The following is a 27,146-nucleotide window of genomic DNA, read 5'->3' as shown; positions in this document are numbered from 1 at the left end:
CAACCGTGACGAGCTACGACGGTCAGCCGAGTCGAGTATCAACAGGGCTGTTCGGGAAGGATCGCCGTCGTGAACAGAGCTCAGGAGCGTCACGAGAGTTGTAGTCATCTGACCACCTAGAAACGCTGAGCGGCGTTCTGTCCGGTTCGAGAAGGCCAGTAGGGACCCTATATAAGAGCGGAGTTGTCGCAGTCAAGACGGTTCAGAAAGGAGGTTCACGACCAGAGTTCAGAACACGGTTGACTACAGCACAGTTCAGCGGTGTGGTTCTGTACGGAGTACTATCAAGTACAGTTGAGACGAACGGCGTCTTGATCTTGGTCTGTGATCGAGTCCGACACAACGAGTCTAGTGTGTGAAGTCAGTTCTGAACTGTTGAACCCAGTGCAAGCCCGGAACGAGACGGAGAGGCCAGTGCAAGAGTTGATACGGCGGTACGGTGTTATCGGAGAGATATTTGTACAGTTCTGTGTTACGTGTAGCCAATTGTACAGTATTGGCTGTTATTTACTCAACTATTAAAGTGTTACGTTACTCTGGAGCCCTGAGTTTTCAAGTTCCTTAAGTTGGTGGTGTATGGTGCAGTTTGCAGAGAGCCTGTATAGTGAGATTCGTAACAGTATTATTAAACCAAAAAGAAATTCCTCATAACAAGTATTCAAGACTTACAAGTGTGTCACTAAACGAATGGTAGTGTCAATATTCATGTATAGCTTGTGTCAAGTTCCAATGCCATGATTCACTTCCCACAAGCTCCAAACTCACACTGTGATAGAAACAACAAAACACAAATTGCTTTTCTCTATTTAATGACACAATTCTGGTCAATACAAATTTGTTTTGTTTCAAAATAACTTTTACAATTTGCTTTTGCCAATGAAGAAGTAGGAAGGCCTGCCATAGAGTACACATCCAAAGAGATGAGTGATAGGCTGATGAAATGGACAGAGGCTAGTAGAAGCAGACATCTGTGGGGAGGAGGAGGAGGAAGTTATCACACTACGGCCACCATGATACTACATTAACAGAAGCAAATCTTGATCTAAATATAAAACAAAAACAGAATTGATACAACATACACATACACACAAATGAACAAACACACAAATATAGAGAATGGAATTTTTTTTTGTCAATTCCCTAGATGCAATAATAATGTGAATAGATAAATGACCAAATGTATTATGACCACAGAACAAGAGTACTTTGACATTTCTAGACTGTAGAAGATGTACATATATTAACTAGGAGCCAGTATTTAATACAAACTGCTGAACTATGGGAAGTGCTAAAAGTATAAGTGAAGTTAGTGGAAACTTACTGAAAGAAAACGCAAGTTAAACATTTGGGTCCATCTATGAATGTAGATATTCGTATGTGTACAATTTCAAATAAATATCCCACAGACTTCTTGGTCTAAGCCTTAAAGGAATTTTTTTTTCTTTACTTTAAAGAGTTATTCTGTCCTACTTTTAGCACTGGGATTTGAAAGAACAATTTTGTCAAGTTCTACTCAATAATTTGATAGGACTTCTATAATGCAAAAATCTGGCCACCACAAAACAAAAAGGTACAATGATGAAGTACAAGAAACATAACCCTGTGACAAGTTGGGTCAGCTGACATTTATTTATAGATACAGACCAGTATGCCTATGTACATAGATAAGGAAATGAGTGAGTTGTGACTAGACAGAACTTATCCCTCACACAAGAACTAAGCCAGATTCATTTATACATAAGAGAAATACGATGGACTCTAAATAGTCTGTTCCAGGATTGGAGGGGGGCAAATGAACAAAAAGCTAAATGACCAAAAGTTTGCTGTACTTTAAAAACGTGAGCACTGAATGTGTTGGACTATCAAAGAGTCACATGAACAAGACTTCCAAGAGAGATGTGGGCAAGTGACACTAAACTGTTTCACTGTTGTCATACAAACTGAAATGTTTTTGTAGTGAGGTATTTACCAGCATCAAGCAATATAACACTAAGCAATGACTACAATTTATCATAGAAAGTTTAGGTTCAAACCTTTAACTATATAAACAAAAAAGCACCAACAAGTTTTCTCTCAAACCAGCAAACTAATGGTGTGAATTTTTTTTTCTTTTGCACATGTTTAATCAATTTTTTGACCATTAAATCTGTGTGTTGTTGTTTTTGTAGGAAATAGGAAATGGTGATGATGACTTTACTAGTGACACCACAGCTCCTTCCCCCAGCCATGAGTAGACTAGGAGATGACTGAGAGCAAGTTCAACCAACATTGTTGTTTGTTTTGTTTAGGTCAGCGCTATTGGCTACGGTTCAACAGCTCTACATATCCTTGCCAGACTTTGGAGGAGTCTAGATGCAAGTGTGACTACAATAAATGATTTCAATAGCTACTATACAAAGTCCTATGCACCTGCTATATAATCTGCTGTATGGTTATTGTTTAATAGAACACAGAAATGGAAAGAAAAAAGAAAATAAACTGAAGAACTACAATTACATTTTAAAACATCTTAAGACTGAGCAATGCACTTGACTTAAGTTACAACTGTAGCTAACATGTTACATAAATACAGTGCTTTTTTTTTGTAAATACAAAAAAATAGGTGCCGATACTCAGTGATGGATTGCTTAACTTTTAACTACTGATAAATTAATAATAAACGTTAAATTACAAGAAAAGTCATAATTTTTTCCCCACATTGAGAAAGTGTCACAAAAAAAAGCACTGCTTAAATGTCTGCCAACTGCCAAACACTGAATGCCAACTACCCCTTTATAATGTACAAAAAAAAAAGTTGACACATTTGATTTTAGTATTAAATAGGAAGTATAAAAATATGCTGGAATGGCTCTTGAATGAGTTCATATTTTGTAGAGCAAGCATTATAAGGGACTGTATGCAATGTATTAGTTTATAACAGTCAAAAATGCATTTAACCTTTAGTTTTCAGCAATATAAAATGTATATAATAAAATTGTATAAAAATGAGAGAATGATAAAACTTTGAAAAAAATCTAGCAACAAAATTTACATTCCAACTAATAGGAGAACAAATGAAAATTAAAAAAAAACAAAAAAAAAACAAATTTATGAGCAAATAAAACTCGTAAATTATAAACTTAGTCAACAGCTAATATATTCCTAATTGTTTATTTCAATTGTATATATTTTAATTAACAAAAAATTAATTTTGAAATTAATGCTGTCATGTTTACCCAGTGTATCCTCAGCAAGCTTATAAAAAAATAGCACAATATTTTCAAAGAAACAAAATAAAAATTAAAAAAATAGTAGATGCAGATCCCAATGTATATTGATGTAATGAGTTCAGATCTGATGAACTAAAAGGAAGCCAGACCACAGCCGCGGGGGTCAAACAAAAAAACAAGCATCTCATTGGGCAGGTCGCCAAACATCGGGCTTAAGGCTGTAATAACAATCCTAATGATAATGTGAAACAAAAGGCTGGCTGACACCTAACAATTATTGATGAAATCATTACAGTCTGTATAAGTTTTGTTTAAATGAAGAAATGATCCAATGAAATGATGTGAATGTCTCTCCATGGTATCTAAACAAGTCAAGAAATTAGATGTCAAGTCAGACAACAAAGCAACACAAAACCTAACACTATGTACTTCCAGTCAACAAGCTTTTTGAATGAAGAAATGATCCAATGAAATCTTGTAAATATAAATCAGTCCAAAAGTTTAAAATTAGTCAAGTCAAGCAACATCAATATCCAGTCATCTGTCAATGTTTGTCTTGTCAAAGTCTAGTCAAGACCAAGTTTATATTTAACTTTCACATGATAGTCAACTAGTGGACTAAGAGAGTATCTAGCTAGAAGAAGTTACTACAAAACTGTTTGAGTGACTTCAATGTCTTCACTTGAAAGGGGAAGTAGAGAAACAAACATACATCCATCAGCCTGACCTCTGAATTCATCATACATTGGCAAGAAAGATTGTGTAAATATATATATATATAACAACTGATCATGAGGACAGCTCATTGTTGATGGTAGGAGGACAACCATATCATTCTCTAGATGATTACAGAGAGGTCACTCAAAGACAAGACAACATGTCCATGGAACACTGAATATAAATAACATCTGTTCAACAATCCATTCATTCCCACCACTAATGTACACGACCTATATACAGTATATGCAACGGTCTTCCTTACCATGTAGGAGAACTGTATTATGAAGACTGTCCTTAATACCATTGGTTTTAAAGCAGAGAAGTCAATAAAACAAAAGAAGAGGGCAAATAAAAACCAACAAAATTGCAAAAATAAAAGAAAGCAAACATGCAGATAATTTAAAGTTGTGTCCCTTTCACTTCCTTGATTTGCTCCCTTGACATAAGTGTGTCTAGATCAACTGTGCCCATAGAAATAAAACATTTTGAAATGATATGAGAAGACACCAGCCAAACAAAATAACATTCAAAGCCACATTCACCCAGTTTCACCACCAAAAACTGAACAGGAATTTTGAAACTATGAACAAATTCTCCTGCACTGCTTAGTCTCTATCTTTGCAGCCAAATGGTTTTTCTACTTTACAATCTGCCAGTTCATTTCTGTGATGATATTAACTTTTGTTTTTCAAAGAGCACTAATGACAACATACACTGGAAACAAAGAAGCACAGATGGTAAGAGAGACATGCTGATTTGTAGTTTTAATAATGCCATCTACCTGTGATCAATAAAAGCCTTACATCTTATCTTTCCCTTATTAAAAGAATCAATTATCACAACATGAAATCCATTGTCTTAAAATAAAATAATCTCCAGTCTTCCTTTTCCAGGGCTCCAACCTCAATTTGATCAAATGAACAAAGCCAAATAAGACAGAAGATATTTCAAAAAGGAGGGGAGGGGGGCGGTGACACAAGAAACATTTCATTTCCAAGGAGAGGGACAGGATGGAAAAAAAAAAGACATGGACAAAGCAGAACTCTGGGGAGTGGAATACATCAAGTCTCTAGAGTTGACAATAAAGAGTAGCTATTCTTAGAAACATTTGTTTTTAAACCAAGCCAGACGCAATGAACTATTTTCAAGAATTTAGATGAAGTCACTCTGAAGATGACAGTATGCTGATGTTCCACCTAAAGCTGATTTGGCTAGCAGTATGTAAAACTATGAAGCTAATTAGCAGGGGCTATTATCACTTTTGTCTAAAACAAAAAGATCGTCCTTATTTTACATCAGCATCAAAATTCACTAGCTAAAGCTTTCAAAACATTTCTTGAAATTAAAATCATGATATTTTTCTGTTTTAATTTAAAGGGCAATTAATGTCTTGAGGACTACCAATCCCATGTCATCCAATGGAAATAAACCAATGAGTTAGAATAAAGGAAAATGTAAAAACAAAATGACTTGGTTGTGTTCCACTGTTCAAACTGGGGTGCTGTCTTTGTGTTGCCAACTCCTTACTTTGCATGTATTGAGAGAGAGAGATGCAGTATGGTAACACAAATCTCAGTTTTCTTGGTCTGGATTTCTCTCTTCTTGTCCTTGGATCTCATCTAAATCAACAATGAAATGAAAAAGAAAAAAAAAAGATGTTTCAAAAACCTTAAAATGATGCCAGCATCTAGTTTCCAAATAAAAGAACAAATATAAAAATGAGAGAATACATCAAAGAAAATGTCAAAGTCATATTTCAACTACACATTTGTTTAACTCATTGAGTGCGGTGTTTTTTTTTCCAAAAAAAAATGCTACTTTTTTCGGAAAAAAAAGAAAATGTTCCAAACATGCCTAAAACAACAAAAATTATTATTCAAGTACCAATGAAGCTATAGTAACATATTTGGTATCAACGTAAAGGTAAATGAATGGAGAATGTGAAAATGTAAGCATCTTTCTATTTAAATATAAGATACAAAGTATAATCTAAATAATATGACCCTCAAAAAACAATGGATGCCAGCTTTAGAACTTCTGAGACCTAAATATAGATTTTGATCTTTGCATTACTGTTGAAACATCATATTAGACTATTGACATCTTTTTCAAAAAGAAATCTGATGTCATAGAAGTATAAATAAAACAATAATAACGCTTCTTCAGTAGTAAACATTGTGGGTGTGTCTTGGACAAGCATAGCCATGATGTTGTAGATTTTTACAGATAAACAATACTAAAAAAAAAATAGAAAATGGGCAAAAAATGCCCACAGTGGATGATTATTTGATGTAGATCTACCATTTCCTTTCTTTTTATTTATCATAAGCTTAGATCTAGAGATATATCTAGATCTAGAGTCTAAATCTAGAGATAAAAGCTTAGATCTAGTCAATCTCGATCTACACTCTACACCTAGCCTACTGACAATAATAGATTTAGATCTAAATACTAATAATATTGATATAAATATGCCAAATTTAGACTTACCTGGATCTAATTTCTATATCTAGATCAAATTCTTCATTACTATTATTTATTTGTGATAAGTTTTAGAATAATTATAAAGTTTCTTCAGTAGTAAACATTGTGGGTGTGTCTTGGACTAGCGTGTCATGGCGACATTTTTTTTACATCGTAAAAAAAGTAAAAATAAATGTCTAAATAAAGCCAAAAGCTTCTAATTTCTATGTAAACAAAGGATGAAGAACTCTTTTATAAAGTAAAAATAGTTCCACTGTTGTTAGTTAAAAAGTTTAATTTAAAAATGCAACGAAACAAAGGTAGGGTATGAAAGTCTATGGGATAGACGTTCCGTGCGTTTAGGGGCTGTCAGACCGTCTATGGGATAGACGCTCCGCACTCATTGAGTTAAAGTGTCCTCATTGATATTAGGAATTCCAAATAAATGTCAAATAAAATATTTTTAAAGTGAGTTGCTTCAACAAGTCCACAATGTCTCCATGTAATGTGTTACAGAGGAATAGTAAAAAAAAGTTTACATGAAATGGATTAACATATAAAACTAAAAGTGGCATCAGTTCCTTTAGCACTGAGTTTTTGTGGGTGTTTTTTTTTAAAGGTGACAAACTGTTAAGTGTAGACTTGTAGCTAAAACCAACTGAAATCTTGTAAAGGGATAACATGTGCTATTATACAAATAATTTATTGAAGGAAACAAAACTTATTTTTTGTGTGTAATTTTCTCTTCTTCAATATATTCCAAGACATAAAATACTAACTTTTACCTAATTTCTCAATAAGCTTAATAAAATGATGCTTCCAACTATATCATTCAGTGATGAGTCAGAACAACATTCCAAACTTTTTTGTTTTGTTTAACCTAGAAAGTTTTCTTTGAATTCAGAGAAACAAAAAGTAAACACATATATATTGAGATCATTAGCCTGAATGTATTCCCCATTATAGGCCACTGGTCACAAAATTATCATTATCACTTCATTAATCTCTGTTTGGTCTATTCAACATCTATAGTAAGTAAAAGTTCCATCAAGACCTCATGGAGCTAGTGATGTTAAGTTAACATGTAACAACTTTTCATATTTTCTTCATATAAATGTCCAGCAAAACCAATGGATGAGTAGAGTATAAGAGAGACTTTACAAAAATAATCTAGGTATTAGAGCCTATCCCTGAATTTCAATGTGTACTTAAGTTAAAGACACTCATTAAGATGTTTGAGATAATATATAGTCAAAAGGGAGAGCTAGTTTATATAGCTAATGTTTACTTTAAGCAATTATAAATTATTGATGATATTCTTTTTATCTCTAACTCTAAGACAAACTTAAAACTCTAATACAGTGTTAATAACTTCAAAAACTGTTTCTCTTTCTTCAACATCAGATCAATAAAATAAGTTTTCCATATTCACCTGGTTATTTCATTGGGTTAGAAAAGGCCGCAGTCCTTAAGGTTATTTTTTATAATGACATCGGTGACAGCGTCAAAGACAAACTGTACATTGTTGGTGTCAGTGGCACAAGTGAAGTGGGAATATATCTCCTTAGTGTCTTTCTTTTTGTTCAGATTCTCAAACTGGAGCTGAATATAGGCCGCGGCTTCCTCATAGGTATTAGCACCTGGACAGACACAGACAGAATGAGATTACAGTTAAACACATAGTTTATATATGTGATTTTTTGTGTCTAAGTCCTAATCTATAGGATGTGAACCTCATTGAAAACATTTAGAAAAAGAAACCAAAACTGAATTATATTTTGGCAGCTTGTATCATTCTTTTGAAACTGAAACTTTAATTGGCTTCAATTTTCATAGTGATTAAAAATAGGCACAATATTTATACAGCACAGTAAAAGTTTACTTTCAAACTTAGTTATAAAAGAAAATGTATCTTCTTCTTTGTCCATAGTTCAATTTGTTCTGAAAATGAGGCATCTGAGAACTCCAACTAAATTAATTCTAAATTTCAAATATTTACATTAGCAGAATTCCTTTGGCAAAAAGCCCCTCTTACATTCTGTTGAAATGTACAGAAAAAACACTAGCAGTATATCAATAAAGCCCTTGAAAACTGTATGTCCAATTTTTAAAAAATAAAATGAATTTTTTAGAGGAGTAGACAGGGTACTTCTATATGGTTGTGAAAGTTGGACACTGAACACTGAATCTGAAAGAATTCAAGCCTTTGAGAAAAATGCTGGGTATCAGATACCAGGAAAACAAGACAGAGGCTGGCAAAAAGGAGGAACTCAATACTGTGAAGAGATGAAAGCTGAGCTGGTTTGGTCCTATTGTAAGACATTCTTCAAGGTACAGTTGAGAAAGCACAAATAATGGGTTATCCAAAGAAAAGCATTCTTTACTAATTCTTTACAAAGTCTTTACAAATGAACATTTTGATTTGATATTTCAAAAGCAATCTCTGGAGTGGTCTAAGAACCTAACACTTTATTTCTTTCTTCACATTTCTTTATTAAAAGTAAAAATGGTCCTCTGGGGATGTTATACCTAAAAGTTTTTTTTTACTACTGTTAATAAGATGCTTCAATATTTCAGACCTCATTCTAAGTATTCAAAAGGTAAATGAATTCTAAAACTAAGTCTATCTCTAGTTGTACCTGTATACTCTGGAAAACAAATTGTTAAAGGTGATTTTTTTATTTTCTCTTCAAACAAATCTTTCTTGTTGAGGAACAGAATAATGGAGGTCTCAGTGAACCATTTGTTGTTGCAGATAGAGTCAAACAGTTTCATACTCTCCATCATTCGGTTCTGGAAACAGCAAAGAACACAGGTTATTTCATTTACTAAATAAGTGTGTATTCTGGAAATAACAAAGAACACAGGTTTTCATTTCATTTACTTAGTAAGTGTGTATTCTGGAAATAACAAAGAACAGGTTTTCATTTCATTTACTAAGTAAGTGTGTGTTCTGGAAACAGCAAAGAACATGTTATTTCATTTACTAAGTAAGTGTGTGTTCTGGAAATGGCAAAGAACACAGGTTATTTCATTTACTAAGTAAGTGTGTGTTCTGGAAAAAAACAAAGAACACGGGTTATTTCATTTACTTAGTAAGTGTGTGTTCTGGAAATAACAAAGAACCCAGGTTATCATTTCATTTACTAAGTAAGTGTGTGTTCTGGAAATAACAATGAACACATGCTATTTCATTTACTAAGTAAGTGTGTGTTCTGGAAATAACAAAGAACACATGTTATTTCATCTACTAAGTAAGTGTGTGTTCTGGAAATAACAAAGAACACATGTTATTTCATCTACTAAGTAAGTGTGTGTTCTGGAAATAACAAAGAACACATGTTATTTCATCTACTAAGTAAGTGTGTGTTCTGGAAATAACAAAGAACACAGGTTATTTCATTTACTAAGTAAGTGTGTGTTCTGGAAATAAAGAACACAGGTTATCATTTCATGTACTAAGTAAGTGTGTGTCACTAGTGATCCCTGTGCTTCCCCAATGGAACTAATTAAGTAAAATGGCCTTGACCAAAGAGAAACACTTAAGTGGATGTTGAATAATCCTACTCAAAAGAATTTGCTATAGAAATATGTACAAGGCTCTACAATTGTACCACTTAGGAAAGAGAGAGCACACAGTATTAAATAACTTTGAAATGGACTAAATCATTTGTTAGAATTAATGTTGAATATATATTTACAAAACAAATCTAACTGTACATTTATTACAAAACAACATTAAGTCAATAGAAAAAAAAAAAAGTAAAGTCCCCCTTTCAGACCTAGCGACCTATAGGGCAGATAATTATCTTTACATTTCCCCAACTAATGACAGGTACCCATTAGAGCTGGGTGAATTTAGAGGTGGTCTATGATCTCAAATTAAAAATCCCAGTTTTCACCAGGATTTGAATCCACATCCCCTTGGTTCAGAAGCCAAGTGCTTTACCACCAGCCAATGCACCTCCTCCTTAAGTCAATAAAGAAACTCTCAAATAGTCATGTTTTATAGACATGAAGATATACAAAAGTGGAAAACATCTCGAATTTAATTTAATCAAAATGTGAACTTGATTTCTAAATTACTAGCCCTGCTAAACAAGCAGCAAATTTAACTAGGTCAATGACACTCATTAGTGCTATTTAAAAGTTAGCCTTTCAAGTACACACTTTAATTCATAAGTTTAAAAAAAAAAAATTAGTTTGGATCAGGCTTGTAATTAAATTTGTAATTATTCTACACTAACAATAAGAAAAGCATTTATAAAAATTTAATTTAAAAAGGATTTTGGGAGGGGAGGGGGGGGGGGCGATCTGAATTAGGACTCCTGCTCAAGCCTTCAACATGTTAATCACTGAGCAGGTAGAGTTCTCTATTGATTCTAGAGTCTTGTCCTATTTTCAGATTTGTGTTTACTGAGCCTCTGATGACCCCCTATAAAGGGGACGAATTCAGTTTATACCACCACTTGAGTCAAGTACTATTTCTTTCCCTAGTTCAAGATACCAAACAAAATAATTTATTACCAATAGTTAATTAACTAATTAGTTAATTTTTTTAATTATTTTTTTTTTATGGTGTTGTCAGGTAAAAGAAACAATTGTGCAAAATTTCAGCATAATCTGAGATTGGATATGGGAGAAATAACGTTTACAAACTTTGTACCAGATAGACAGTGAGTGAATATAAGCTTTGTAAAATAAATGAACTTATTATATATATATATATATATATTATGAACTTGTTTTAAATTTGACTCATGGTCAAGAAATAAATAGTACTCAATACAGATCACATGACAACAAACTTCTAAACCTTGGAAATTGTCAAAAGGTCAACATTCCACATTTATTTGGTGATTTCATGGCTTTAAGTTTGCTACATTGGTAGATTTATCTGAAAACACAATTTTACAAAAGAAAAACCAAATCCCACCATTTCTTGATCTTCTGCTAAAGTCAAATCGTATTCGCTCATTGCCACAATAAATATGATGGCCGTAACACCTTCAAAGCAATGGATCCATTTCTTGCGCTCAGACCTTTGACCGCCAACATCAAACATTCTAAAAGTGAAATGTTAAGAATATGTTAGTCTCAAGTTGAAAATATACCAAAAGAATAAAATTCGACAAATGAAAGGTGTAAGCAAGCCTAAATTTCTTTTCTTTCAAAGGACTACTGAATGGACAAAAAATTCTAGCAAATCTTACCACCATACATCAGTGAAGTGAGGTGCTTGAAATGTGTGGGATTGGATAGGGAAAGGAAATACAACAGAGCATGAGAACAAAGTAAGGATTAAAGACAGGAGAGAATACATGGGTGAACTAATTCCTAAGCAATTTTGCTGTAAATCTTCTAGCTTGCGTAGAAGAAAAACTCACTTGAAATGAAGATCTTTAAATGTAAAATGTGTTTCAACTATTCCTGTAGTTTTCACTCTTGTCCTCAAAACATCTTGTTCTGTTGGGATGTAGCCAGGTGCAGAAATCCGGTCCAAAGCGTTCAGGTAACTGATGAAAGCACACAATGATCTTACTTTAAGTATTTACATAGGTTACTTGCCCAAAGTGAGCAGAATTGTTTGTAACCAATATAACTATGTTAGAACAAATAGCCTTAGATTTAGAATCAATCACTTACTACTCGGCAGAATCATTCAACTGATATTCCCTTGACCTGCTGAAACATTCCTGAACGCCCACATCTTTCCAAAGCCGTTTCATTATACCAGAAAGCTCTTGTGACATTTCTCCTTCATCTGCATGGCCTGCCAATGCAAAGAATTGTCGAGCTTCTTCCTGAAGATTACAAAACAAAAAAATGTCAAAAGTTAATAGAAAAGAAGGTGATATCATATAGCAACTGCACCAAAGGAAATGAACTTTGAATGAGAAACTAATAATGATGTCACAATATAATTGAGATTGTAGATAACTTAAAGATGGAAAAAAAAAATAGTGTGGGACTATCTTATGTAGCGACAGAGATTAGACTATTCAGATAAGTTATATGAAGATCTTCAACTGTGGTGATTTTTTTTGGACATATTTTGTAAGTGTCTTAATAAGTATGCCAGTACATTCACGCCCAAGCATCTTCTGGTAATACATGAATCAAGATATACCTAAACAGTGACAAAACACATTACAATATACATTCTTTACACCTATAACAAAAATAAATGGTTTATATGTGGCAAACATCATAAGGCAAAAAAGTGTTAATGACATTCATTTACATTACATGTATGCAAAAATACCACTCAGTGATCGTGAGATCTCTAAAACTGTTGTACGAATCCGTATCAAATTTTGTATACAGGTTCCTTTAACCACATAGGTTCTCAATAAGAACGTTTTTTTGACAGATTCGCAGATATGCAATTCGCGAAAAAACACAAGCTCTATCAAACCTTTGTTGTTTTTTTTTGGTCTTCCCTAAAGGTCAAAGTCTCATCAGAAAGCATAAACAGAAATATGTCACTAATTCCATATTTTTTATTTTTTTTATTTATTAAGTCTTCTTCTATTTTTAATATGCCTTAGGTCATTTCCACTTCCAAGACAAATGTAGAAGTGGGAAAGATAATGTGTACAAAGGATCAACTTTAAAAAAAAAAAATAAGCCTAGGAACAAATCAACGGTCGTAGTCGATGCATAATGCTAGTATATATATAATATCCTCCTTTGATGTTGAAGATCTTTTAAAAATAGCAATAATGTGTTAGTGAAATTTGCAATAGAACACAAATTTCCAATGGCAAACAGTATCATGGAATGGCTCAATAAAAAGGAAACTATGTCATTAGCAACATGCACATTACACTAACAATGACAAGTTAAGCCCTGCAAGTTTTCTGTAGCAAAAAAAAAAAAAAAAAAAAACTTTATTTTTTTTTTTTACAATAGGGGTTCAATGCCAGCTCATCAGATAACAGATAAATGTTTGTTCACGTTACATGGATCAAAGAAAAGGATACAGAATCATGTGTATGTAAGCTTAAAATGAATAATTCTCAATCAAACTTTCTTCAAGTAGCTTTCAAAAGTCTTGCAACATTTTGTTACTGAGTGTTACGTACAAATAGGTTACATTTTGTTACTGAGGGTACAAATAGGTTTTCAAAATATGTGGGAGACATGGTACACAAATCAAAAGATCAAATGGAACTTGAAGAGGAACAGAGTATTCAAGTCCTGCTCAAGATATATAAAGTCAAAGTCTGTTCAAGACATACAGAAGTGGAATGTCTGGTGTCACAGTTAAATAACAGTTCAAGTGGGAGTACACAGTTCAATGGATAAACACACAATTTTATAGAACATATGAATATTGGTTTCAGAGAGATAGTAACTAGTCATGTACAGCTCAAGAAATGGTTGTGTGCACAATCTTGTAATGAATGACTCTGTGTCATGGCCAGAGAAGCTATTGATCCAGTCTAATGCTATTAGAATCTTGTCAAAAAACCACAGGCCAACCCAAGAGATCAATCGTTGCAGGACAAATATAGACAACTTTTTCCAGGTGGAATTTATAGACAAAAAATAAAAAATACTTGATACAAGCTAATAGTGACAAGTCAAATATTTTTCTGTTTATCAAGCTTCATGAACACCAAGACTAATTAGTTAGGATTTTTAAAAAATTAAATATAATGAAATCACAAACATATTACATTCAATTTTAGGCTAAAGTGATTCCTTCACTTCTTATGCCCATCTTGAACTGAGACAAGGACATAGAAATCAAACAAGGATATAACCAAGCAAAACAAATTACACTTTTTTATATATATCTACTGTCAAATTTCCCTTTAATTGTTGTTGTTTTTTTTTTTAAAGGGAGGGGGGACAGGATGCTATGAATTTGTTTATAAAATCCCTTGAAGATTTTTTTTATTATATTAAGCAATAAATTAACCAAAAAAGTCCTTTTAAGATTTTCATAATTATATTTCCATTTGGCCTGGGTGAGACAAGTTTGACCTGTTGACACACTTCCAGCACTTAACAATGCTAGGCTCAGTTGCTATAAATGATCTCAGACTTTCTTGGGAAATGAGATTTACATCTTAGACATTCAGCATTTCCTGTTATTGACCTAACTCAGAAAGTAGGAATAGTGTCAACATGAAACCCCATTTCTACTACTTATCCCAGTGTGATGGCTAACTATAAACTGAGTGACCCCAAACCACTGTCTCTTGGACTCTGAATCATTACCTTTTCATTCACAAACAAGAGATAGCTAATGACTAATTGAACCTAGATTTAATAAGACAAAAAGAACAGCTTTATTCCTTCCATCAGTTCAGGTGACTCCAGGCTAGAAGAAAATTAATTGGCTTTACTAATCAATAGAGGAGAAAGCAATGAGCCAGGGGCTCTCTCTCACACACACCTACACGTAAACACACACACATTAAGAAGCCACACGGTTATCAGCAGATATTTCAACACTTGAAACTTGCCAGAGAAAACAAAATGGCCATGGCCTTAAGAGAGTTTGAAGAGGGAATAGAAAAACATAATGGACAAACTCAGTGCACATAAGCACTCACACACACACACAAACAAGAAATACATAACTTATGGGTAAGTGACACACACACACACATACAACCACAACAAGAAATACATTACTTATGAGTAAGTGAAACACATTAATTGTTGAATATAAATGTTCTTTTAAGTTAAAAGGTTTCTGTTCAATGTGTTGGTAGGTCTTTGGAGAAAAATAAGCATTTAAGTAATCACCATAGACTTATTTTTATTACTGTAATACAAAAGCCTGTGAAATTACTATTCAAATACAAGACAACAATTTGTTCCCTAAAACTGAATAGAATAGTACAGGGAAAGAAAAATGTGTGAAAATTAGACACATAAAATGAAGCCATTTTTCCCCCAATGTTGAGACTTCTAATTATAATTTAGAATACAGCATGTCTAGTGCTACAAGAAATGTTGAAGCTAGTATAATGTGTGGAACAAGCATGACAATTTTTGAACTAAAAGTTTTCTATACCTATTAAGATATTTTTTTGAAGATATTAACCTTCCACCTTACAAGGTCTGACTTAATATTTTTTACCTTCAGCAAGCATCTTATTGGTTCACAACATCCATTTCCAGGATGTATTAGTACAGAACTATGTAATTATGTATTTAAAATGAAAGAATACATGTAGCTGGAAATGTTTGTTTTGGGGGGAGGGGGAAGGGACAGGGAGAAAAAAATTTAAAATCCAGGATGCTTAAAGGAAAACACATTTACAATTATACAAATAGTAGCTGATGTCAAATACATGCATGTTGACTAGCTAGTCATGTGATGAAATAATGAAAAGATAACTCTCAATGTCAACAAAATGATAACATTGTTTCAATGTGTGGGTGTTTTACACTACTTGAAACCTTAGGCCAAACTACTGAACATGATATTCAGTGAAATTACCACTTAGTGAAGATATTTTCCTAGCCAAGATTTACTGGAGTTAAATGGAGGGCACTTTATTCTCTGACATAAGACAATAATATCATCCTGCCATTGTCAATGAAATGAAAGTATACCAAGTTCTAACAAAAAAAAAAAAAAAAGCTGTCTGCTAAGGTGGACACAAAATTAATTTGTCATTTTCAAGTCTATGTATTAGTACCTATTACATTATTGATAGTCCCACAGTGATTCACTCTAACATTAATAGCTCTGCCACTATTGATCTGCCCATATTTTACATCTAGACATGAACACAACACTGCTGTGAACACACACACATATTTTTTGAAGTCATTTAACAGAAGGGTTTAGACGATGGGGGACAATGGATGTAAGTGCTTACAGAGCAATGAACCTAGTTCTATAAGGACAATTAGTGAAGTAATACCATTTCATTACAATCAAATGAGAAAGTAATCTGAGAACTGGAGATGTACAGAAATGACCTACTCATACAAAGTAACATTACCAAGTTCAAAACAGATTCTATGCATAGAAAGAAATAATGTAGTGCATTAGTTTGATATCAGAAAATAAGATTAGCAAAACTGAATTAAATTGTCTCTTATAGTACTGAGCTCAGCTACCAAAAACACACCAACAATACATAAGGGAGAACAACTATAATTGGACATGTTGATATGCAATTCTGCTTGTCTCTTGTGACTCATGTACAAGATGTAGGCTGTAAATAAACCAACTCACATTACATTCAATGAGCAAGCATGTGTAATTCATGGCACAGAACTAAAGCCTTTTACTTTCTACATGACTGATTAGGACAATTATTATTGATGAACGCATTAAGCCATTTCCACTGTGAACATATGCTGATCTACTAAAAAGGAAGGAGTTGAGTGGTTATAGAGTTTAACATTGATTCTGAGATAGTGTCCAAGTCAATTTCATCTAACCTTATGCACAACCTTGAAGGAAGAGGTAGACAATAGATAGAAATAGCACATACTTAAAAAAAGGGGGGGGGGGGCATGTCAAATGGAAAACCCACAGTTAGTAAGAACAAAGAAATAGATCAAGTAGTTAGTAAGTTGGTTGTTTTTGTTTAGAAAAGGGAGGGGGAGGAGTAAAGAGAGTACAGGAATTATTTTAAAAAGTTATTTTGTGTAATGGTAAAGGTCAGCGTGGCCTTATGGAACTACTGAGTCATTAAACACTTTGATTATATCACCACCACCCCCCATGATGCTCCTGGGGAATCATCACTTTCATCATCAATGAACCCCAAAAAAAAAAAAATCAACCAGAATCCTAAAATGTAGGAGTTTCTTTCCCCAGCACTCAAAAACAGCTCTTGTGAAAGTGCAAGAATCAATAAGTGATCATCATAAACTGAAATAAGCCCCTCCCTCTCCAGTGTATTCTAACTTTGAAAACAATCTACCTGCCAGGAGTAAAGAGCTATGGGATGTCAATACAACAAATCAAATCTACAGCTTTCTTTATGTGTGCATTTGAAGAGAGCAAACCCAGACAAATAAAAGGGCTGAGTTCAACTGCCCACCTTAAAGTCTATAGCGTTAATGAAAGAGAGAGAGGGAGGAATTAATAGTACTCTTGGAATGACTTGAGTCTTACTTCGTGACTAATTTAGCCCTAAGTTAAACTCCTTTGAGTGTATTAGAGTGAAGTAAACTACTTAGTCATCAGCTTGCATTGGACCTCGAACTAACGTGTCAGAAATATCACAATGGTCAATTAAAAAAAAAATGACTAACGCTATAGCCAGTCGATGTGGCCAATGTGACGCTCAGGAAGTGGTGTGCCTGTACCAACACAGGTAAATCTAGTCAATGTGTCAACACGCAATGTGATCAGGCCTACACCATTGTATCACATCGGACTGGTGGCTGAGACAGAACGTAATACTTTGTTTGTTTATTGAAACTTACAGAATTCATTCATTATAGCTGCGGGGGGGGGAGGCTTACGAGAGAAAGAAACATCAGCTCTTGAAGCTTCGTTGTAATCTTTATTTCCAAAGAGAACATGACATGTTAATATCAACTGGTCAACGTGAACAAATTCTCCAGCACCAAACAAGAAATGTGTTTGACCCACGGAATGTAAATCAATAGCATGGGAGCAAACACAAAACTTAGCTCTGCAGTGAGGTGGATTGTGAAGTTCCTGCCAACTCAAAATGACACGAGCAGAACAGCAACTGAATGAAACGTGAGACCAGATATATGGTACGTCGTCTAGGTCACACTCTTTAAAAACTCTCTACACTGACAGCACCGGTGAATCAATGATGAAGAGACATGTTCTAGGAATACTTTCGTTCACTACTAGACTGTTCCCTCATCGGAATACACTGACAACAATGTCATCTTAACAAAGCAACAGGACAATGTAATAAGTAAAAAAATAGCCGAGAACTTAAAACAAAGCAAACACATGAGCTTACACTGGGAGTACGTAGCACACATTCCGGAACAGAAATGCAGGTACTGGTATTACTAGAGGGTTCAAATTTCTTCCCAAGAGTGTCCTGGAAGAGGAGACCATCATAAACAGACTTGACTTAATAAGAGAAAATTGTAGTAGTGGATGCCCTAGACCCCACAGAGCTATTACACCAGCTGTATTTTCTTCCTTAACATACATATTTGAAAGCAAGAAGTGTAATTGTATCAATTAGTTTAAATCAGTCAGGTATGTAATTGTATCAATTAGTTTAAATCAGTCAGGTATTTAAATGTGTTATAGATCTAGACTAACAATAATAATATGTACTAACAATAATAAATCGGTGCGATTATAAATAGTTTTACTGAGTGTTTTAGTTTAGCGCAATGTCGCGCTTTGAGCGTTCTCAGTGGGAAAAAATAGGGGGTAATGTGAGTGGGTGTTACCGTGATCGCTATTGAAATATATTTTATATTTTTTAAAAAAAATACGACTAGAATTCAAACTCGAGGGTTCAACCTTCCTTAGAACACTAACCCACTGAGTCAGCGAAGTGCTTATGAAAATAGATGGGTTTATAGTTATGCATTGTTAGTTTCAAACGACTACCATACTCTCTACACAGAGTATAATGGGGACTAATTCAACCTATACCACCACATCTGTCAAGTACAATTTCTTTCCCCTATTCGATATGAAACAAAATAATTAATTACCAGATTTAATTAACTAATTGGCTATTTTTTAATCGACTCTTTTTTTTGTCATGTACAAGAAATGATTGTGCAAAATTTCAACTTGATCCGAGATTGGGTGCCCGAGAAATAACGTGCCCAAACTTTTGACCAGAGTAAGTTGATATAAGAACCTTTCTAAAAAGGTCAGACTTTCGAAAGACCACAAGTAACACTTCAGTAAATAGTTTCAAAAAGATTATGTCAGCTTAATAGACACTAATGTTTCTTGTTGGAAAAAAAAAGTGTATGTGTTGTTCAATGTGCATACTTAATATTAAAACAAAACATTTGGGGACCATGATTAGATTTTGCCTTGCCCCATATTCCTAGCACGATGAAGGAAATTTCATATGTAATGGGATATGTGTGAAAATACTATGCGCGAAGACGAACTGCACTTTGAACATTCGATTTTAGAAATGTAAGTGCATACAAAATGCCTACTTTGACAACAAAATGCTTCGCTAAAGTTTCTAAGTAGCAGTTGCAAGCACATATTTCCAGCACGATACATGTGATTGGGATATCGATTTTCAATAGCTCTTTTAGTTTTTGAGATTTATCTTGATAGCGAAGGTGACAGACAACAGATAAAAAAAGAAAGGCGGGGATGTTGTACAACATAGCGAGCAGTTGTTTGAACTGCCAGTCAAATATCTACACACACAAGATTTAGTCGCTTTAATTGCAACCAATATGTTCCCTCAGCCAATGAGGTGTGTACTCATCGTTAAGTCACGTCATTTGTTGGGACGCTAACACTTAATGTATACCCTTAAGGGAATCCTCCTGCTAACCACTATCAACACACACACACGCTCAAAACATAAACGTAGAGACCAGACAAGCTGGCAATCATTCAGAAACAGACTCTAGACCTGCGCAGTATTTCTCTGAACGAGTCACTACAAGGAAGGAGAACAAAATACTCAAGGGGGGGGGGGGCAATGGACACGGCAGTCTTGTAATCTCTAATAAACAACTAAAACACACACACACACACACACTTGAGAAACTCATTGGACAAACACACGACATTTTGTCCACTACAGTTGCTTCTTGGTCGCTATATCTAAGTGAAACACACTTCTTATTGTGACATGTTCTCTTTGACATTGTATCCCCACTGCAGAATAAAAGATACAAAATCTGGAAGAATATAGACTCTAGATCTATTTATTTTTTACTTCAATAAATCAATAATTAACAGACGGGGACGATTTGTTGCAAGGAAAAGCAGTAAGAGAGATTACCCACAAAGTCAGTCAGTTCAAGCTACTATAAAGAAATTTCATTCAATGAAACACAAAGTGTGTGAGTGTACCATCCTATATCAAGAATAAATCAGTCAGTGTCATTAGGGTTACTACAAAGTACACTCAGTCACTACCCAATCTTGACATTATAGCCACTGCTCAAAGTAGATCAAGATCTGCATCTTCCAAACAACGTTCCTAAGCGCATGTCTCCTTAAGTGTATGTCAGCAAACACAAGGACGGAGGACAGTCGCTCCGTTGACACAGGATTTAGTAGCAAAGAGACTGGCTTGCGGGGCTCCCGTCCCACATGTGACTTCAGGATGTGCTCTTTCAAGTTTAAGTCAACTCACACGAGATACACAAATAACATTACCACTGAGAGAGAGAGGGAGAGGCTCATCTTTCAACAACTCTGTTGTATAGTCATTATAGTTTGTCAGTCTACTACATTGATTACAATGGTCTGTTCAAGGCCAGTCATCTCTTTATGTCAAGACAAAGGGAGGACACTCTTTCTAGTTCTAAATCCACGTATGAACCAAGATAAGATGACAGTAGTATTTACGTTTCAAAAAAATAAAACATTTGAAGTAAGGCACGTCCTAGTGATGCCGATATTCTAAGTAGGGTTTGTAAAATGTTTACTGAATGTAAACTTTTAAAAGACATTTCTAAACCTCTCTGCTAACATGTTTCTTCTCATCTTCGTGTCAGAAAGGTCGAATCTCGCCCTACTGTCACAGAGATACTTGCGTTATATGGACCTGGAATATCCCTCGCTCAGTTTTATTGACCAGTAGCGCCTCCTTCTTTATTAGAAGTAATCGGACGAGCTCACCCCCACCACTTTATTGCTGTAACTATTTTAACAAGCGCTCTTCTATCGAGAGAAAAAGTGCGCTGCCATGAGAATCAATGTTTTCAAGCTTAGAAAACTGATATGCAAAACAAAAAATTATATTTAACATTTAATGTCTACACATTTCTTCCTTTTTCATTACATACGTAAAAAAAAAAAAAAAAAAAAAACTCCCGAAACCACTGGGTAAAGTACAGAGCTCCCATGGCGGGCGTCAACCTTTTTTTTTTTGTCAAGAGGTGCGCCACTGATAAGTTTGAGAAACACTGCTTTAGCCGATGGTAAATACAATGTCAATTTGTGGAAATGTTCGTACAAGATGTATCCCTGTGCATCTCATACAGCTGTAGAGCAAGTCCAAGATTCTTGATTGTAGATGTTAGCTACAAAACAATACGCTTATCCTCTAGCCTATTAGGTCAAGGTAGATAAGCCTAAAAGCTCTACGTTATGGGAATAGACAGCAGTGAGGTGTCAGCCTGCTCATTAACACAAGACATGCCTGGCGATCCAAACATACTTAACAACATGTCTATCCAGCAACCTTTTGTTACTTGGAAAATACAACTTAATTACAGAACGCTAAAACAATTTTTTTAAAGACAATCAACCGCGGCAGATCTTTATTCAATATAGTGTTATACACGTCACAGAAACATGCAGTAGCAGTTTATATGAAAAGGTCAACTCAACTCATTGAAATACTCTTCCATCTATTAGGAAAAAAAACAATTAAAACAAGGTTACAAAGACTGTGTGGAAACACAAACTCAAACTCGGCCCCCCGAAGTGGTCTACCTAGAGTCTTCACCAGGATTCGAACACGGGACTTCTGTTTCCATTTGCTTTACCACCCAGCCACAGCATCTCCATATATTCATTTAGCGTTCACTTATATTTTTTTAAATAATAATTATTAACCTTATCCATACATTCAAAATTAATAACATGTAATAAAGAGAAACTAAAGATTTATTCTTCTTACAAAATTAGATAAATTGGCAACACGAAAAAATATTCTTGACCTATTTTAGCTAGGTAGTGACTTAGCTAGAAATGACTTAAAAGACTTGGAGTGGGTCTACTTGGACCAGGCATTCTCCTCACAAAATAAAAATTAATATCTCCATTGTCATTTGCCATACAAACTAGACATAGATCTAGCTAGATCTAGACCCTAGTTTTAGATCTAAATCTAGATTCAAGATCTAAGTCTAGGTCTAGAACTAGATACTATTGTTTACATGCACCCCTAAACTGTTAGAAGATAAGCTATTGCCTTGATTAAAATTTTGTTCAAATTATTAATACATTTATTATAAATATATCTAGATCTGGGCTCTATTTAGTCTTATTGAGATTGTCAAGTGTAGGCCCCTATAATAAGGATATGTCAAAAGTTCGCGCTATAGAAGTAGTTTGTTATTTTTGAAACTTATAACTAAAACGAAGTTCGTATCAGAATTCTTTTTTAAAAACAATATTTGAATCAGAATTCTATTCAGTGAGTTAGTTAATAAATGGAAAATATATTTTATAATGAACCATTGACACTTTAACCATTGTGACCTTGGATGCACTTTTTTTTGTACCAATGCGCGAATCTATGAATGAAGCTTGAGTTATTAATGATGAAGTCCATGACCTTTTTAAAAAAAAGTTACCTCCCCTGAAGTTTTTCATTGAAAAGTGGTGTAATTTTTTTACAAATCTGCTCGTATAGATAATTTTAAAAATTAGTTCACTTTCGGAAAAGAAAAAAGTAGCCGTTGCATCAGAACTAAAATATGATGTCCGATTTTCATTTTCTCTTCTAGTTTCTGAGATATAAACAGGACGGACGGACTGACAGGCCACACAAAACTAATAACGTCTTATCCCCTTTCGGGGGCCGCTAAAAAACAACAAACTCCACCCTTGGCACGAAAGTAATTGTCTGATATTCATTAGATTTTGGGACAATACACTGTGACTGTATATGAACTCTAGTTCGGTATCCACACTCTTTACACTCGGTAACCAGAGTCGTCAATGGAAATTAACAGAAACGTAGATACTAGTAAGTTCCCACTTTCAGACCTTATGGTCTATAGGGCAGATGATATAAAGGTCATCTGTTTCTGTGACCTACGGTTAACGAGGGTGTCATGTGGCCAGCAGAATGACCAACCGCCTCAACTTTTCCCCAACTGTCAGCTACCCATTACAGCTGGGTGGACTCAGATCCCGAAATTTAAAAAATCCCAGTCTTCACCAGGATTGGAACCCCGGACCCCGGTTCGAAAGCTAAGCCCTCCTACTCAGCCACCGCGCCTCCATGATACTAGTAGATGGTGATTTTAACTGACCATTGACTTGTGCTAGAGAATCAAACATACTTGTCTTTTGTTACCTTACAGTCAAAAAGGTTTTAATGTACAAATCAAGTGGTGGTTCTATAGACAACGCTTAAAGAAGGGATAAAGGTCACCGCCATGTTACCTGTAGGAAAGATTTATGTCAGCAATGAGTACAATTCAAACAATTTAAACCAAAGTACGCCACAGATGAGCCATCGATAAGTTGTTCGGACAAGACTAATGGAAGATAGTTCAAGTCTGCGCGATGCTTCCACTGGCAGAATGCCGCCTGACAGGATCAGATAAGCGTAAAGCTTCTTTTCGAGGAGGTAAACAAAGGAACTCTAACACGTTGTAAATAGTTGGTGGAACCAAGTCTTTCACCACTGAAGAGAAGGTGAAATGACGAAGAGAGAATTAACGTAACTACAATGAGAATGTTGTTCGAATTAAATGGTGATCCCAAACTATTTTCAAACAATGACCACATGCAATGTGATGTTAAATCTAAAGTAAGGAAAACAATTCAACACGTTTGTTGATTGGAGAACTACGTTGAATCATTCGATTTTTTAAAAAATATTATGTTTTACATTATAATGGGAAATATCTATACATTGTTAAAATACGAGTACACTTTATAAGTACAATATTACAAAGCTTAACATCTAAAAGTTCTAGTTTTGAGAAGAAAAAAAAAAAAAGGGGGGGGGGGGGGTCAAATACATCAGAACTTAACAACATCAGAGAAAGTAAAACATCTTTTATCACGGCACGACCAGTTGTGTGATCCAAGGGAACTAGTTTAGGACTCTGGGGCAATGTGTGCCACGTTGTATATACACACACCAATGTGGTGCTACTTTCAGCTGTGGGATCAACGTGTACTGCTACTACTACGTCTGACTCAATCTCTCAATGTGTCCAGCAATCGAAATGGACACCTCATCGCTCATCAGCAATAATAAAACACACACACACACAAGTGCGCGGTTACGTGCGTGTGTAGATAAAAAAACGGGAAGGGGGGGGGGATATTTTGGATTTTTACCACCTGATTGCTTGTGTTTAACGCTCAGGTCCACGCAAACCAGGACAAAAAAAAAAAATTATAGCAATCGCTCTGTCTTCTATATTTGAAAAAAAGCAAAATAAAAACAGTAGAGCAGATATTAGGAAGAAACGAAATACAGGATTGAAACTCCATAGTTTATTTGGTTTTCAAAGGTTTGTGACTAGATTTTGAGGTTTTGTGAAACACTGTATGGCATCCAGCCTGAGTTAAGTTTATTTATATGGAATGTGAATGGCGCAAACCAAAACCACATTTCAGGCCCCGGAAAGCTTTTGTAGAGGACAGATGCAGAGGAAGTAAAGAAAAAAATAATGCAGGTCACAACTGGGTTTGCGTGGCCATGTGAAACACTAAACTCCTCCTTAATCGAAGACATTGCCATTAGTATTGTTATATTATCTGAGATGATACAATACTAACAGAGGCATCACACGCAAACAAGAAAGGAGATGGGAGAAATATTTGCGCTTGATGTTGTTTACACTGAAACAGGTCTGGGGTGTACATTGAATCTATATCAAATGAACTACACGTTTTTAATGTGACATATATGCTGTTTAAACTCAACAGTACATGTGTACAGATGATGCTCGCTCAGGGACGTGCCCAATGATGCGTCACTGTCCAACAACAGCGCTTCAATCTGAGAGTATGGCAAATTATGTCTCCTCACCTAGCAACAAAAATCAATGTTTATAAAGCAGTGGTTCTCACCACACTTTTGTACGGCTCTAGGTGTTGCCTTTAAGGCTCCTCAAAAGCTTCCATCAAAGGCACCTCTGTTTCATTATGGACATATGCTGGCGAGGCTACACAAATATGTTCTGCTGGAGGCCGGCATGGATCATATATAAGTGCTAATTATCAGTCGACACTTATCCCGCTTGAGGAAGGACCGCATGCCTCCGTAAGCGCTAAAAATATCACATTAGGCGCCATTTCTTCTTCACTGGCATAGAGGAATGTATGGCAGCAGATGGCCTCTGAAAGAGCAGTAGGAGAGACCTACTAATGAAAAGCCCATATTGAAAACAGGCGCAGCAGACGAAAAGAAAAATTAAATAGACCGTCGGCGGACAAAAGCTTTGTCTGCGCGAAATGCGGAAAAATATACAGGTCGCAACTGGGTTTGCGTAACACCGACACTGAATCTTCGGAATCGATGACATTACCATTATTAATATTATTTAAAGTGTATCGGTCCCATGTCTACAAGCCTCAGTCATACAGGAATGGGAATATGTGTAGCCTTGTGGCTTGAAAAAGGAGATAATTCTGACTTCTATCTGGTAGATCATTTCTAGCTTTCCATGTAAGCGATTTTCCACTAAATTTAGCCGATTACGGCTAATGACTAAAGAACCTTTTTTTTTCCCTAATAAATTTTGACAAAAAACGCCCATGCTAGTTCATTTTTCTGTTTATTAAAAAAAATAAGGGGGGGGGGGGCGCTCGTTACACAGACAGACAGACAGAACAGACCAAGACAACAACCAATCAAGACTGATCTAGTGAAGCAACGCTGGCTCGTTCAAATTACTTGCAGTAGAAGAAGCAGAGAACAAACCGCTGAATAGCGCAGAGACCAACTGAAGACATGAAATCAATGCTACTTTATTGATCCAACTCCCAGCACAAAGTAAAGAACACGTGGATAGAGCACTATTTTAAAAGCCTAGGGTCAAAGGTGTGTCCAACGTGAAGCGTGAAAGACAGCATAACGTTTCTTGTTGTAACCGCTCATTAAATGTGGCCTTACGGTGAAATGATCTGGTCACGTGAACTAGAATAGTGTTATGATGTAAGGCTCTGATGTGTTAGTTATGCTAAGGTAATGAGCTCCACTCTCGTCTGATGAAGTGTACTTGAGTCATACGAGGCAAGTCTTAAGATGAACACACAGTGCACAGTCTAGGCGTCCAATTCAGTGGACATGTGCTACACAGAGCCAGGGAACACTTGAGTTGGCCCCACTTGAAGAAGACGTGGTCCACCCAAATTATTCAGACCACTTACATCTTATTGTCCCACTGTTGGTCAGAGATTGGTAAGGAGACACACGTAGAGCAGAAAGCGCGCGTATTTCAGAGCTCGTCGGAAATGCAGCGTTCAGACAACACACACTAACACTCGAAGGCTGGCAGATTACAACGTCTCATTTCTAACATTTCAGATGGCATTACTAACCGGTGATCATAGACAGTCTAATACAGCAGTAATGACTATGTTATGTGTGACTTATCTTGGGTAGTAGACTTTTTTTGCTTCTGGTCAAGGAGTCAACACACTAGCTATCGTGTAGCAATAAGAAGTCACAATTGACAATGCTGGCGCTACACTGTTTTGTTTGTTTACGAGCTAATGTTGGGAAAGAGTACATCATTTTTTTTTTTTATTTTAAATCCATTTCGGTAATTGTGGTCCATTTTGTCAAGACAGTACCAATGCTATTGAAAATAGATGTTTCAAGACAGTCCATAATGTTGGGGCAAGAGATAACAATGTGAACATGATCATCCTTCAAAACTCTTTCCCGTCCCAACACT

General features: G+C 35.2%; 1 protein-coding gene across 1 annotated transcript in view; it reads right to left on the bottom strand.

Annotated features, from left to right (window-relative positions):
* Positions 1–792: 792 nt before the first annotated feature.
* The window catches only part of LOC106070347 (guanine nucleotide-binding protein G(i) subunit alpha), a 39,726-nt gene continuing 13,372 nt past the window's right edge, over positions 793–27,146 (bottom strand). The window contains exons 5-10 of the mRNA XM_056025751.1: positions 12,039–12,196; positions 11,780–11,908; positions 11,329–11,458; positions 9,032–9,185; positions 7,825–8,032; positions 793–5,548 (exon numbers count right to left, since the gene is read on the bottom strand). Of these exons, the coding sequence (XP_055881726.1) occupies positions 7,842–8,032; positions 9,032–9,185; positions 11,329–11,458; positions 11,780–11,908; positions 12,039–12,196 (762 nt within the window). The 3' untranslated portion in view covers positions 793–5,548; positions 7,825–7,841. The remainder of the gene's footprint in view (positions 5,549–7,824; positions 8,033–9,031; positions 9,186–11,328; positions 11,459–11,779; positions 11,909–12,038; positions 12,197–27,146) is intronic.

Source organism: Biomphalaria glabrata, chromosome 4, assembly GCF_947242115.1.
Source record: "Biomphalaria glabrata chromosome 4, xgBioGlab47.1, whole genome shotgun sequence".
In the NCBI taxonomy this organism is placed as follows: Eukaryota; Metazoa; Mollusca; class Gastropoda; family Planorbidae; genus Biomphalaria; species Biomphalaria glabrata.
This window is presented reverse-complemented; position numbering and strand designations above follow the sequence as displayed.